The sequence below is a fragment of the Ylistrum balloti genome, unplaced genomic scaffold (genome assembly GCF_031769215.1).
Source record: "Ylistrum balloti isolate Yb309-2 unplaced genomic scaffold, AGI_CSIRO_Ybal_v1 Utg371000, whole genome shotgun sequence".
NCBI lineage: Eukaryota > Metazoa > Mollusca > Bivalvia > Pectinida > Pectinidae > Ylistrum > Ylistrum balloti.
In genome coordinates, this window is record NW_026782558.1 from 1,133,809 (window position 1) to 1,150,636 (window position 16,828).

Genomic DNA, 16,828 nt, shown 5'->3' on the forward strand with positions numbered 1-16,828 from the left:
TTAAAGGTGTTTACGGAAAACGGTGATTTGCATTGTGAGGTGGAATTGACTGGGGTATGTTTTAACCTTTGTCGTATTAATGACACCAGTGTGGCGGTGATGCTGGCAACCGCCATCATTTGTATTATCACCGTCAGAGATTTAACCCTGACTGTCTTGTCAAACATCACGATTCCCAACATTAATGAACCTTGTTTTGGTATCACATACAACATTGTTTTTTTGGGACAGAAAGGTCACTTTACAGTGTACCGAAAAAACGGCGGCAAAGTGCAACAGGTACAGACGAGGACTGGGAGGGCAATGTGTGTGTTTGTGGATGTTATTCTCACAACGTCATACAGATGTCTGGGGAGGGAACCGGCGTCAGGGAACTAGTGACGTCATTGGATGAACTGGAACATACGAGGGCGATTTCCGTGTCGGGTGATGTGCTAGTGGTTACAGAATCAGAATGGACAGAACTGCGGACCAGTATACACGTGTTTCGGCTCGTGTGATGTGATGAACTACGGACCAGTATACACGTGCTTCGGCTCGTGTGATGTGATGAACTACGGACCAGTATACACGTGTTTCGGCTCGTGTGATGTGATGAACTACGGACCGGTATACACGTGTTTCGGCTCGTGTGATGTGATGAACTACGGACCAGTATACACGTGCTTCGGCTCGTGTGATGTGATGAACTACGGACCAGTATACACGTGTTTCGGCTCGTGTGATAGGATGAGATGTAGAACCACAATCCTTATGGACCTATACCCACAGTTAAAATATCATTTACAGATAACGGGATTTGTACTTTACGTGCGGCCAAGGTACAATTAGGTAATCTTAGCACCCTTCCAACCACGTATCTACGAGGATTTGTTTTCAAAAGATTGTTTCTATTTTGGCGCTAGGATTTTCATTGCCCTAACAACAAAGCTAATGGTCAGTCAATATACTGGTCGCTATCACATGTTTGGACCAATACCCCCAAACTCGATGACCGGTTTTATATCATACTAGGTTCCTCATATCAAAGCAAATCTGTATAATTTCCAGATTTCTTACTCAAATGATGTTTTCAGTATGTATGTAGTAAGATTATTCTCAGACCGCTGGACAGAGCGTTCTGATAGATAGGTAATTGGTCTCAGACCGATGGACATAGCGTCCTGATAGAGAAGTGCTTGGTCTCAGACCGCTGGACATAGCGTCCTGATAGATAAGTGCTTGCTGTAGGATTTTGTACACCTTTTGTTCAAATGAAAATGCATAACACATTTTAAGTGCCCTAACATTTAAATGAATGATCAAATAAATAAAATATATGAAGAAATAGTATAACTCAGGATATATCTGATCGTTAACAGCTCTTTATTTCTTCATAATTTTTTCCCTGTGTGGAGCGTGTTTTATTGCAGTTATGCCCCTTTTCCATCTGGTAATACATCGCCCGATCTTTCCCGGGCACTGCTGTCGGGATTGGGCTTATATTTTACAGGAGTTATGCCCCTTTTATTACGTGGTACGACAGTCTACGGAATCTTGTTCGGACATATCCCGTTCATAACTTACGCATCTCCTTTTCTTTCTAGCTCTAGTTTTTTAAAACTCTAGTCAGAAGTAGAAACTATTGTTTTCTGGGGCGAGTTGACAAATTCGAGGTCTATTCGACCATATTCAAAGTAATATTTTTCATGTGCATTACACTGGTGATTTTTTTATCAAAGATTCTGTTAATTGTAATCATACATTCATTCATTTTTACAATGAATTTTCTTATTTTTTAATCAAACAATGCCATTTTTAGAGTGTGGCGGTAAGCTCGAAGTGTGACACGATTTTTTTTTCATTACAGTACACAACGTACCGAGATTTATATAAAACATTTTTGATATTTTAATCACCATCTTTTGTATCACAGTTCCAGATGATTTTGTCCTCTATTAAGGGCCTTTGACGACCATCGGCCGAAGGGATTATCGAGACACTAACATTAACGCTACCGTTCTCTATTTTAGTTTATAACTTTGTTTCTGTTTTATGTTCTGTGTATGTGATGTCATCTATGTAATATTTGTGTCTCGATAAAGGGACACTTGTCCGTACTGTTTCTATAACTTCATTTATCATATATCTATTCCAGTAATAAACACCCAACAAACATTTGATCCAGTACCAACATTGGACCATCGATATGACTTACTAGATTATATATATATATATATATTTGTGCGTGTGAGTGTGTGTGAGTGTGTGTATGTGTGTGTGTGTGTGTGTGAGTGTGTGTGAGTGTGTGTGTGTGTGTGTGTGTGTGTGTGTGTGTGTGTGTGTGTGTGTGTGTGTGTGTGTGTGTGTGTGTGTGTGTGTGTGTGTGTGTGTGTGTGTGTGTGTGTGTGTGTGTGTGTGTGTGTGTGTGTGTGTGTGTGTGTGTCTGTGTGTGTGTGTGTGTGTGTGTGTGTGTGTGTGTGTGTGTGTGTGTGTGTGTGTGTGTGTGTGTGTGTGTGTGTGTGTGTGTGTGTGTGTGTGTGTGTGTGTGTGTGTGTGTGTGTGTGTGTGTGTGTGTGTGTGTGTGTGTGTGTGTGTGTGTGTGTGTGTGTGTGTGTGTGTGTGTGTGTGTGTGTTTTCGATGTACATGAATACAAAAGCAGGATGTTCTCAGTATTGGAAGAACAGATACTGTCGTGATGTCATCAATTTTTTGAGGTTATTTTAAATATGTCTATATAAACTAACATGACTGACATCCATACTTAGTGTCCCTAGATCATACCATATATCGACAGGTTACAAGTTACGCTAACTAATTAAAAATTCAATAAACAGATTAAAAGAGTCTGTTGGAACTACGCATGCAGCTTAACATCATACACGGGATAAAACGGAAATGAATTGATAAATACCACAGACTAAAAACAATCCTTACAAGCCTTCACAAAAACCTCTAGAGTGTATCGAAATTCAGCAGACCGCAACGGACCTAGCACGTCCGAATTCTTAAAAGCGACTAGGAATACAGGGACAAAAAGAACACTGTATTCGGTAGCTTTGTTCATGTGACAACCCAGGCTTGCCAGGAAAATCACACTTGGCTTCGTTTTGAAGACGTGTTGAAATCCTGCTTTTGTATTCTATATATACCACAGGAAAAAATCTTTTCAAACCATTACTTTCAAAATACAATATTTTAAGAATCCTTACGAAAGCAACAGCAAAGAAATGTCGGGTATTACATTTTGTAAATTGTAATAATCCAATTCGGTTTCCACAAACCCGTTCAACTGATTGCTTTTAATTAAATTTAGAAAATATTATTGTATATCACGAGAAAGGTAACGTTTATTGCACGTATGTAAAACAGATCCACTACACCAGAACCTTCAAAATGCTTTATTTTTATCTTATTGTTTTTGCGAAAATATTGCTATATAGTTGGTTTCTTAAAACTTGAATACCTCTCAATAGGTTGCTTTTATTCGTTGCATTGAATTTTAAGTGGAACAGCACCATGTATGTTAATGCTTCTACACCAACATACACGACTTCAGGAAAACAATATGAGAAATACGCCTAAAGGAGACGGTGGGAGTGTCTTTATCTCAAAATGGAACGTTTAAACGTCACTAAATGAGTTATTCAAATATCCGGTCTACGCTAGATCAGATACTACATATCATTTTTAAAAAAGTAATTAACAAGGACTAGAAAGGTTAGTTTTTAATTTGCGAGTGATTGGAACATAAATAAATGGAGATTTACTTATTACCTTTTCATTTTCTTTTACACCTTGTTTTCATTATTGTTTAACTATTGTGCGTGTGCATGTGTATCAAATACATATGTTACAGTTGTATTAAATTTGTATTGCTAAACAATTACTATACAGATATCCACCCTCTCCTACTTAACCACGGTTACAGATATCCACCCTCTCCTACTTAACCACGGTTACAGATATCCACCCTCTCCTACTTAACCACGGTTACAGATATCCACCCTCTCCTACTTAACCACGGTTACCGAGATCCTATTTGTCCTACATTGATCACGATAACTTCTACATTAACCTTCCCTAACAGTGACATTGACACTCTATCTCACCTATCCCACACAGTGGCGACGACGCAGAATCGCGACACTACTGAAAAAATTGATTGGTGAATATGCTGCCTAGCTTTCACTCTATAGAGATACCCGATGTAAATATTCCAATATCGATATTTTGACGTGTGTCCTAGTAGAGTGTCACTATTTTGTAACACCTTTGTCGTTAGTAGGAAGATACATGGAACGGTTCTATTGGCTAGATTTTAACTACACGTGAAATGGAATTAACTTAATGTCTGAAAGAATTGTATAGAGCTGTTCATGAAATCTTCGAGCTGTCCTATGGAGATATTTCTGGCCGTTTTTGTCCAGTTTCTTACAGGTGAGTGATAAAAGTCCCCAAGTGGTACCTGTATTATCACAGTTCACAACATGGTACCTGTATTATCTACAGGTTGAGTGGTACCTGTATTATCTACAGGGTGAGTGGTACCTGTATTATCTACTGTGAGAGTGGTACCTGTATTATCTACTGTGAGAGTGGTACCTGTATTATCTACAGGGTGAGTGGTACCTGTATTATCTACAGGGTGAGTGGTACCTGTATTATCTACTGTGAGAGTGGTACCTGTATTATCTACAGGGTTAGTGGTACCTGTATTATCTACTGTGAGAGTGGGGTACTACTGTGAGAGTGGTACCTGTATTATCTACAGGGTTAGTGGTTCCTGTATTATCTACAGGGTGAGTGGTATCTGTATTATCTACAGGGTAAGTGGTACCTGTATTATCTACTGTGAGAGTGGTACCTGTATTATCTACTGTGAGAGTGGTACCTGTATTATCTACTGTGAGAGTGGTACCTGTATTATCTACAGGGTGAGTGGTACCTGTATTATCTACAGGGTGAGTGGTACCTGTATTATCTACTGTGAGAGTGATACCTATATTATCTACTGTGAGAGTGATACCTATATTATCTACTGTGCGAGTGGTACCTGTATTATCTACTGTGAGCGTAGTACCTGTGTTATCTACTGTGAGAGTGGTACCTGTATTATCTACAGTGAGAGTGGTATCTGTATTATCTACAGGGTGAGTGGTACCTGTATTATCTATCTACAGGATGAGTGGTACCTGTATTATCTAATGTGAGAGTGGTACCTGTATTATCTACAGGGTGAGTGGTACCTGTATTATCTACAGGGTGAGTGGTACCTGTATTTTGTACTATGAGAGTGGTACCTGTATTATCTACTGGGTGAGTGGTACCTGTATTATCTAAAGGGTGAGTGGTACCTGTATTATCTACAGGGTGAGTGGTACCTGTATTATCTACAGGGTGAGTGGTACCTGTATTATCTACTGTGAGAGTGGTACCTGTATTATCTACAGGGTGAGTGGTACCTGTATTATCTACAGGGTGAGTGGTACCTGTATTATCTACAGGGTGAGTGGTACCTGTATTATCTACAGGGTGAGTGGTAACTGTATTATCTACAAGGTGAGTGGTAACTGTATTATCTACAAGGTGAGTGGTACCTGTATTATCTACAGGGTGAGTGGTACCTGTATTATCTACTGTGAGAGTGGTACCTGTATTATCTACAGGGTGAGTGGTACCTGTATTATCTACAGGGTGAGTGGTAACTGTATTATCTACAGGGAGAGTGGTACCTGTATTATCTACAGGGTGAGTGGTACCTGTATTATCTACTGTGAGAGTGGTACCTGTATTATCTACTGGGTGAGTGGTACCTGTATTATCTACTGGGTGAGTGGTACCTGTATTATCTACAGGGTGAGTGGTACCTGTATTATCTACTGTGAGAGTGGTACCTGTATTATCTACAGGGTGAGTGGTACCTGTATTATCTACAGGGTGAGTGGTACCTGTATTATCTACTGTGAGAGTGGTACCTGTATTATCTACAGGGTGAGTGGTACCTGTATTATCAACAGGGTGAGTGGTACCTGTATTATCTACAGGAGTGGTACCTGTGGTACCTGTATTATCTACAGGGTGAGTGGTACCTGTATTATCTACTGTGAGAGTGGTACCTGTATTATCTACAGGGTGAGTGGTACCTGTATTATCAACAGGGTGAGTGGTACCTGTATTATCTACTGTGAGAGTGGTACCTGTATTATCTACAGGGTGAGTGGTACCTGTATTATCTACAGGGTGAGTGGTACCTGTATTATCTACAGGGTGAGTGGTACCTGTATTATCTACAGGGTGAGTGGTACCTGTATTATCTACAGGGTGAGTGGTACCTGTATTATCTACAGGGAGAGTGGTACCTGTATTATCTACAGGGTGAGTGGTACCTGTATTATCTACTGTGAGAGTGGTACCTGTATTATCTACAGGGTGAGTGGTACCTGTAGTATCTTCTGTGAGAGTTGTACCTGTATTATCTACTGTGAGAGTGATACCTGTATTATCTACAGGGTGAGTGGTACCTGTATTATCAACAGGGTGAGTGGTACCTGTATTATCTACAGGTTAAGTGGTACCTGTATTATCTACAGTGAGAGTGGTACCTGTATTATCTACAGGGTGAGTGGTACCTGTATTATCTACTGTGAGAGTGGTACCTGTATTATCTACTGTGAGATTGGTACCTTTATTATCTACTGTGTGAGTGGTACCTGTATTATCTACAGGTTAAGTGGTACCTGTATTATCTAATGTGAGAGTGGTACCTGTATTATCTACAGGGTGAGTGGTACCTGTATTATCTACTGTGAGAGTGGTACCTGTATTATCTACAGGGTGAGTGGTACCTGTATTATCTACTGTGAGAGTGGTACCTGTATTATCTACAGGGTGAGTGGTACCTGTATTATCTACAGGGTGAGTGGTACCTGTATTATCTACAGGGTGAGTGGTACCTGTATTATCTACAGGGTGAGTGGTACCTGTATTATCTACAGGGTGAGTGGTACCTGTATTATCTACAGGATGAGTGGTACCTGTATTATCTACAGGGTGAGTGGTAACTGTATTATCTACAGGGAGAGTGGTACCTGTATTATCTACAGGGTGAGTGGTACCTGTATTATCTACAGGATGAGTGGTACCTGTATTATCTACTGTGAGAGTGGTACCTGTATTATCTACTGTGAGAGTGGTACCTGTATTATCTACTGTGAGAGTGGTACCTGTATTATCTACAGAGTGAGTGGTACCTGTATTATCTACAGGATGAGTGGTACCTGTATTATATACTGTCAGAGTGGTACCTGTATTATCTACAGGATGAGTGGTACCTGTATTTTGTACTATGAGAGTGGTACCTGTATTATCTACAGGGTGAGTGGTACCTGTATTATCTACAGGGTGAGTGGTACCTGTATTATCTACAGGGTGAGTGGTAACTGTATTATCTACAAGGTGAGTGGTACCTGTATTATCTACAGGGTGAGTGGTAACTGTATTATCTACAGGGTGAGTGGTACCTGTATTATCTACTGTGAGAGTGGTACCTGTATTATCTACTGTGAGAGTGGTACCTGTATTATCTAAAGGGTGAGTGGTACCTGTATGAGTGGGTATTACTACAGGTGAGAGTGGTACCTGTATTATCTATGTGAGAGTGGTACCTGTATTATCTACAGGTGAGTGGTACCTGTATTGATTGTGATGTGACCTAGAGGTCATTTGACGTAATTTTGATTGTGATGTAACCTAGAGGTCATCTGACGTAATTTTGATTGTGATGTGACCTAGAGGTCATCTGACGTAATTTTGATTGTGATGTGACCTAGAGGTCATCTGACGTAATTTTGATTGTGATGTGACCTAGAGGTCATCTGACGTAATTTTGATTGTGATGTAACCTAGAGGCATGCACACATAGTTGCGCACAGCTGGGGTAGGATTCCTACCCCAGATGGTCGCTTCCCGGCTTTGATTACACTACCAGTACACCCGGTTTCAGCTCTAGAATAGTTTAACTGAAGTCAAAAATTGATTCAAGAAGGAAATTCTGAGATATCATACCCTAGAGTTTATTGACAAATTAATGACAGACACAAAACCAAACCTAACAGCAACGGTTCTCGGTATGCTTTGAATAATTAAGTCACGTTTTTCAATCCATACTCGCCCATATTTGGCGGTGAAGTAATTGTGAATTATTCATCAGTAGAAATATGAATATTTCCTGATGAGATTCTTTGCTTTGCATTTTACACATTCTACAACATAAAATTGTGTAGTCTGCTTGTAACGTACTGTCTTACACTGCATCAATATTATTTAAAATGGATCCGATACGCATGACTGATTTTCAATGATAAAATAGTTTCCTTACGCTATGATTCACTCGTCTATAAATAGACAAGTTTATATGATAGGCCAAGAGTACAACAGAAAATTATTTAATAAACACGTGGGTTTTGTTTTATGATTCTAGAGAACGTAACAAAATCTTCCTACCCGTGGTCATCGTGTAAATAAATGTAATGTTTATTTTAATTAACTTTACATGTATAATGATTTGGAGAAATGCCAATATGTAATTAAATATGTTTATCACCGTTAACTAATTTAAATATAGATCATCATTGATGTTGGCGCGGGTTGACATAACTTTTGTATATCAGGGCAATGATATATTCTGTTCTGAACAAAGTGTTTGAAGTTTTTTAATGTCTCAGGAGTTATTTTGGGGAAACATCTATATGCCATTTATATGTTAGCGACATCCAACACAGTTCAGCGTAAATGTCTTATCTGGTAATACTACGTTCACCCCTGGGAATCCCAGTGTTTCGTTTTATGTTTTTCTATAACTTTCAGACATAGAAATAAGCATTTAAATCGGGTTGACATGCCAAATATAAATAGCGAATGGGCCGACCGCTGATTATAAGAATAAACTTTATTGATTTTACAACAATTGCGATATTTTCCCAACTTATATTAATCAGTCTTGCTGGCAGCGTGAGGGGTCTTACTGTTGTAGGAATCCGGAGCACCCGGGGAAAACCCACGTGGTCGGGCAGGTGACCCCATATCCTTTAACATCCTTTTCGGGAATCGAACCCAAGACGATAAGGTGAAAGGCGAGTGCGTTACCATTGCGCCACCCGATCACACATATACCGCTGTAAATAAACTTGGAGCAAACACACCTAGCTCACTCTTTAAAGCATTTCATTTAATCCAAAAGGTTATCAACAACTTAACATAATTTCAAAATTTATTGTAGTAAATTGTCATTCGTTTTGTATCGGGACTTGTCTGTACCAATCGGCGCGGGTTATTGGTTAGAACGTCCGCTAGATAGCGGAGGTCCCGGGTTCGAACCCGGTCTGTTTTTACTCTCTTTTCATCAGTGGTGCCTGTGGCGATACTATGGGGATATACTTGACTCTGCATATTGGGATGTCTTCGAGGCTGAGAGTGTGGATCGGTGTAAATAATATTGTGAAACTAGAGCTGTCGTCTTTGGCAAAGTAACTCAATTGCCATGAACAACTAAATGACGTAAGTCAATCCTGGATCCTACTCCCGGTCTGACTGTTACATTTCCGTCCTCTTGTTAGAGTTTGCCATTGCAGCACTTAGATTTCAATATAACTATTTTATCAAGCTATAAATCCATAATCTAACCTTTTACAAACTAAAATGCCAGTAGATACAGAACAGGTACAGTTACATCAATGGCAAAACAGTAGGCAACAAATATCTTTTTCTAGGCAAGAAATTGTAATATTATGTCTCCCTTAGCAATTTCTAGCTTCTGACCTTAGTATTGGGTGTTCGTCATAGCACAGAACTCGTCCTTCCTTTAGACGTTCAGGTTCGACTCCTGGAACAGACGTGAAAAGGTAAGGGGTCTCCTGCTGAGCCTTGTGGGTTTTTTCCGGGTCCTCCAGTTTCCTCCATCCGGTGCCAACAGGAGTAATCAAAGTAAGATGAAATGATTTATTTCGCAATTGTTGCAAAATAAATAACAATTGAAAATTAAAAACAAGTGTGGTGAAATATAGTACGCCATTCTTGTACTCTCGGGATCTTTGCTGTTGCACTGAGGGAACACAAATTCTGCCAAGTGTTCTGTCCGATCCCTTAAAAGTAAAAATAATAGCAAAGATGTAATAAATTTCCGAGCAATATTTTTCTTTTTCTTGATTGGCTGATTCGATATCTAACAACGTACATTTTACTATATTTGCATATTTAGAAAAATAGTTAAAACAGAGAATATCCCTCAAAACAATAGTTTTAATACTGTGCAATGTATTTATTTTCGACAAACTGAACTTCGTACATTAAAGAAACTAAAGTTTTCGGGAAATCGTGATCAGCGCCAGTAAATGTTAAAAGAAAACATTGTTTGCACGCAACAATGCAAGGGGCGATAAGAAACACCAAGAAAATACCAACATTGTAAAATAATCATAATCCATACTCAAATTCTATAAAACTAGGGAGAAATGTAACCAAAAGAAAGATTTACACAGATGCTACTGAAAAAGTACAAGGAGAATAAGACCAGGTGTTCCGGAAGTCTCTTCTGCTTCATCGACGTCACCCGCCATGTAAAACCTTGGTCAATTACCATATCACACAAAGAAATATATTTCCCAATGAGATCATTCAAGCGATCATAAAACTATCCCATAATTTTCATCAACCATCATCTTTTGAAATTCAGTGTTACGAAATCAAACGAGCTTTAACCCAACCCCCTAAGCGACAAAAAGGGGAGAAGAATCTCGACCAAGGAATTTTTTGTAGCCTTCTGTACTGTTAATGCTGTCTGTAACTTTACTGTCGTAAGGTCGCCAAACTCGGAATAAAACAAAGCCCCTGTGATAACAGATGCGAAGCAAGTTATCCATATTTAATAGCGATGTATAGACCGGTTATATACACACCGAATCAATATGAGACACTTTTCATCATAGAAACGCGGATGGAATCGCTGTCAAAGATACGGGTAAAATTGTTAAACCTCACAATCATTATTCACTCATGAATATTTACAGTAGTTCTGGTATGTGAACTACTTGGTTCACTCATGAATATTTACAGTAGTTCTGGTATGTGAACTACTTGGGGAAGGAGGGGGGCATTTGAGATGGGACCTCATCTATCGACATGTCTTTGTCTTTAATGGATAGATTAATTTTTCATTAGATATTCAAAAATATTCACCGAACCATAACTTTACAAGTATCAATAAAGAGGACAAGGTTGGTGGTGTGTGGTCATATAGGATAAGAAAATGATAGGAGTGTTGCACGGTATACGTACAATAAGGTACAACTTGATTTTGCTAACCTGAAGCGTTTCGTATGGAGAATGTGTTGATATTTATGTTTACTGGATCGAGTTTTTTAAAATTATTATTTCATTTGGAGAGGAAATCGATAATAACATGACAACACCGAATGAAGTTTGACGTTAATTATTGATAAAAGTATTACGTACAATACAACTTGATTTTGATCTTACAGTCTCTTTTAAAACTCCATGCGTAACCCTATTGACCTGAATATTCGTTAATTCTAATGTTATTATATATAAACCGATATTTTGTTGATCGGGACACGCCAGAGACTATATATATAGTGAATATCTGTCTTTATACATTTGTAACGAGGAAAAAAAACAAGTTCAAACCCCTATGCTTATATCATGCATACTGGAAAAATTGACGTCACGTGATAATGTCCAAGTAGGATATGCAATACATACTATATGTAGGCACTGAACGTACAATTGTATGGGACATAACGATATTTACATTTAGATATAGAATTCTAAATATGTAAACTAAAATCCTTTGAAAGACGTGTTTTGATCAGGTGAAACCATTGTTTGCTTTCTATACAATACTTGTCATAGAAACAGAGTTATATATCCACTCAAATCGCACATCGATACTGGGACAGGAAAAAAATCAATAACTTAATACAGAGCGCCAGGTACATTACCTCTGGTGTCAGTACTTGCTATAGGTATATGCTGACGCTCTGTTTGCTCCTGGGAACACGAGAACAAGTGTGATAGTTTCCTTATCATTGTGGTTGATCGATCAGTAATATTTTAATTGTAGCTGGTTTGTTTTTCTGTTGAAGCGAGTTGTCATCGATCTGGTTGATACCTTTCACAAAATATGATCGGTTTTCTATACACAATTAAACTATTCTACTAAGATTTTGTTACATTGCTTATATAGCCGTTCCAGTGTCAATTAAACTACCTGTCAGTAATATAGCCATTTTAACATTTAATATATCCTTTAAATCCTACGAGGTTAATAAAATTGATCTTAATTTTCTTGTTAATGATCCTCTGCTGACTTCCATGAATCACTCGCTTTATTTAACAAAACATTGCTGACTACATCCGTGCATTAACAATTAACAAACGTCACCTAAAGGCTTGCTTCTCTCGATGTCCTTATGACATGCAACGGACCTCCCGTATGTTGTTCAGTGAGAAAATCACCAGTTACTATAAATAGACCAGCCTCGGCATGACCCTGACTGTAATTGGGGTGATTAACTTCATTAATTTGAGGACAAGGGCGCTCAAAATCGGTTGCCTGACAAATTATCCTTGACAAAGATTTTGCGTTTAAACAGCTGCAGCGTTAGCCATTTCGTAATGTCATAATTTGAACAATTGAATAACGCGGAAATGTTAGCATAGATCATTGAACGAAATTTGTGTTAGAATAATAATATGAAACTAATATAATACTAAAACAGATGTGTAGTACAGTATGTAAGGGCGTGACAAATTATAGAGTGGCATTATAATACAGTGTAGGTTTGCTTGGAATTTCAAATAATTTCAGTTAGAATGTTAACAATTATAAGATATTGTCTCGAAGATCAGTTTGTATGACATCTGGTCGGATCACGTGATCTTAATTCCTGACTCTATGATATCTTCTTTGTTGACAGTTGTCTATTGCAACAACACCGAGGTTTGTACTAATCTCCATGACGAATTCACCTGTGAGTACGGTTGCTGTGGTGACTACCGCAAGGAAAGATGTTGTTCTTTTGCCGGAACAATAGTCGGCATCGTTGTAGGCGTGGCTCTATTTATTGGCTTTGTCGCAGGACTCATCTACTGCTACATTAAAAAAAGAGGTCGAACCGGCCCCATATTCCCGTGTGGGCCAAACAGATCTGCAGCTACCCAGGGGGCACAAAACCGTCGACAGCCCGGACGTGTGACTGTCATACAGACCACGCATTGTTATAACGCAGGTTGGTAGACTTCCGGTTCCGGTTTGTAATGTTGAAACCGCATTTTTCCATCATTTCGTTTTCTATCCCAGATCAAAATGAAATAGAATTAGTCACAAACGAACCATGTTTATTGTTCAGTTCAATATGACCTTGACTTTATCTATTAATGCTGTGCATGTTAGATTTTGTGAATTTGAATATATCTATTATTTTCATTTGAAAAATATTAAAATTCTCTCGGTAGAAGAATATTTTTCCGTGATAGAACTACATTTAATCACAAATAATAATAATAATAATAATAATAATAATAATAATAATCTTAGAGAAAGACATCGATTTGAAAAACAAACCAGATTTTCATAATTTTCGGGAAGGTACACATTTAATCAAACCACCCTCGATTGTATGGGTTTTCTAAGTGATGGAAACTCATTTAATTTAAACTCAGTAGGAGAAAATACGAATAGAAAGTCTCTTTGATACGGAATAATATCTAGAGCTAGAAATCCACAGATATAAATTTTCTTACAGGTAGAAACCCTCTGAACGATACAAATACAAACATACGTTTTTTACTGTCAGAAACTCTTTGAAAGATATCACTTTCCTTAATGGTAGAAACTTTAAAATATGACAGAGCTCACGTAATGGTTACGGATGACGGTGAATTTAAGATATCCATTTGACAACATTAGTATGAACAAAAGACATGAAGTTCTACTATTTTATGCCTGTCTGATATTCCCTGAGTAGAATCAAACGGAATACAAAAATGACATCATTTCCATGCATGTGCTGTTTTGGAAACTAATTAATTTATTTTATTGTTCTGATGTGCATATCTGAAACCTTTGTCAACATTCACGACATCTTTACGAGCGGAACCGATGTAGTTATTGTAATGTTGTGATCACGTATGAATCACTATGAAATGCGTTTCAACACGTCCTGGTAAAATATTTATCTCTGATTACTTTCTCTGTTCTTCACATCTAAAAATATACACAACGCTGGATTCAAACGTGGGAGTTCAAAGGATTCCAAGTCATTTACACATTTACATATAGTTGTATATTGATCAGGGTGGATCCACATTAAATAAATACTGTGTGAGAAAGTCAACAGTGAAGTGGATAATTATCAACGACACCTGAAAACAAGAGCTTTGACAAAAACATGATACTGACCTTCTTTCTAACGTAAAACACGCGACCTTATTTCTGACGTAAAACACGCGACCTTATATCTGACGTAAAACACGCGAACTTATTTCTGACGTAAAACACGCGAACTTATATCTGACGTAAAACACGCGACCTTATATCTGACGTTGACACACGCGACCTTATATCTGACGTAAAATGCAAAAATACATTACGGTACCTTACATTTGATAAACGCTTTAATATTGAACAGTAAATTTACGTCTGACGTAAAAAATGAATATTAAACGGTATCTTGTATATATGTTTGAAGTTTAAAAGTCTCAAGAGTAAAATGCAAATGTATTATTATTGAAATAAAACACAGCTTTAAAACTTTTTTATTAAGAAATTTGTCTCACATACAACACAGAAATAAAAAGCATTCTTTAAATTCCGAATAAGATATATGTATTAATGTTGTTGTTGTTGTTGTTGTTGTTGTTGTTGTTGTTGTTGTTGTTGTTGTTGTTGTTGTTGTTGTTGTTGTTGTTGTTGTTGTTGTTTACAGGCAGAGGCAGGCGAGGAATACACACTTCCGTGGCTGGATATGAAGGATTCGTGCCTTACTCCGACAGCAATGTGCCAACCGTGAAGCCTCCCCTACCCCCAGCTTACGAGCCGGCTCTCCCTCCCCCTCCTCCGTATTCTGCAGTCAGTGGGCGGACAAGCACGGGTATCAGTACCGTCGAAAATTACAGCCCCGCCCACACAACACCGCCCGTTTCCTGACCTTTGGATCCCACAGCTTTGAATTTTGGATTTAACAAGCAGTATTAAGAATATATGATTTTGGTAAACATCAGGCATATGTCCGGAGAGATGTGATAATTACTTTTTTATGTCATAATCACGTGACCCCGGAGTTGGTATTCTATCATTATCGACCTTGTGGTGTAGAGTATAGCTCAAACCCAAAGAGTGTATGTAATTTTTAAAGTTTCAAACTTCAGATTGTATCGAATGAAAAAAAATCTATATTTGGATCATGTCGACCTTTTCTTTCACCTTTCCATTCCCAATTCTAATTTCTCTTATTCTAAAGGTACCTTGACCACGTTTTGCTCTAGGAAATTGTTATATAGGATATAATAACACTGCAATTCATCATATCACTATCCAATTAACGATGAAACAATACCCATAACAAATTTCTTTGTTTTCTATTTCACATGTGTAATATGACCTAGCGGTGCCTTGATTGGCTGAAAAGATCCCCAATGTTTCCATTGTGACGTCATAACTCCATGTAGGCATATGCATTGTGGCATCACCAAGGAAAGGGACGTGCAGAAAGAATACCTCTGATATTAATATCCTGTATCAGTAAAAAATGCTGATTTCACAAAATTATCTCGGCTATGTGAAAGCAATTTTGCATTCATTTCCATTTAATTAGGAAGAAAATTCTCTAAGGTGTTCTTTAGCCTTGCTTCAGCACATTGTAAAAAATCTAAAGTTTTCTAAATCTCATAAGAAATGGAAGTGAATGAAAGACCCTTTACGATCAGATAATATTTGAGATGTTTCAGAAACAATAGGTCCCATGGTAATCCAGTCCTGATAATTGTCATAGATGTATATGTTATTTTAAGATACACTGTCATGTTAAAATTTGACCTATTCCCATTAAACATAGGACGGACAATTAGGTTTGAAGATTGGTGTGCTTCGTTAAAATCTCAATTTTGATTTTTTTTTAAATACTTTTCAATAGGTATTAGTTTGAATACGTCCATATATGCTGTACAGATATGTGGTTATCGTAATTATGCCCCCGGCTCGTAAGATCATAACTTCATGGTGTCATTAAGTACTGCATCGCCATATTTGGCATGTGTTTCCTGTGTGAAAAAAACATTTCCGGTGGTACCAAAATTTTTGACCATGTGACCTTGACCGACAAAAAACTTCATTTGAAAGTTGAAAAAAAATAATTACCACAAAAAAGACATAACTGTTTCATGAGGTGTGCATGCCGTTAGCACGTGTCTTACACGGTACAGTTTTAATGTCCATCTTCAGAATTTTGTTGCAACCGGGGGCATAGTGTTTCACAAACACATCTTCTCTTTGTATATTTTATATTAGTTTCACGGTTCTTTCATTACTTGCTAGCAACAGCCATCGGTAAAACATATGAATCAGGTTTAATAATATGGATGTACGTTGTAAATGATTTCGTGAATCATTTACCGAGGTGTTGGAACACAGAATAGAAAAGTTGATTCTTAATAATAAAATCATATTTCAGGCATATTAATATCTGTAGCGTGTGTTTCCGTCCATCTTTTTATGTCTATATCACCGGAGATGTTATAGGACTACATCAATTACTTTTCAATGTTTATAAA

At 37.9% G+C, this 16,828-nt stretch overlaps 1 protein-coding gene across 1 annotated transcript; it reads left to right on the forward strand.

The window, feature by feature from the left end:
- Positions 1–4,359: 4,359 nt before the first annotated feature.
- On the forward strand, positions 4,360–15,206 carry LOC132559952 (cysteine and tyrosine-rich protein 1-like). Its single transcript, XM_060224587.1, has 3 exons — positions 4,360–4,420; positions 12,976–13,287; positions 14,986–15,206. The coding sequence occupies exons 1-3, from the start codon at positions 4,360–4,362 to the stop codon at positions 15,204–15,206; spliced, it is 594 nt and encodes a 197-aa protein (XP_060080570.1).
- The last annotated feature ends 1,622 nt before the right edge of the window (positions 15,207–16,828 follow it).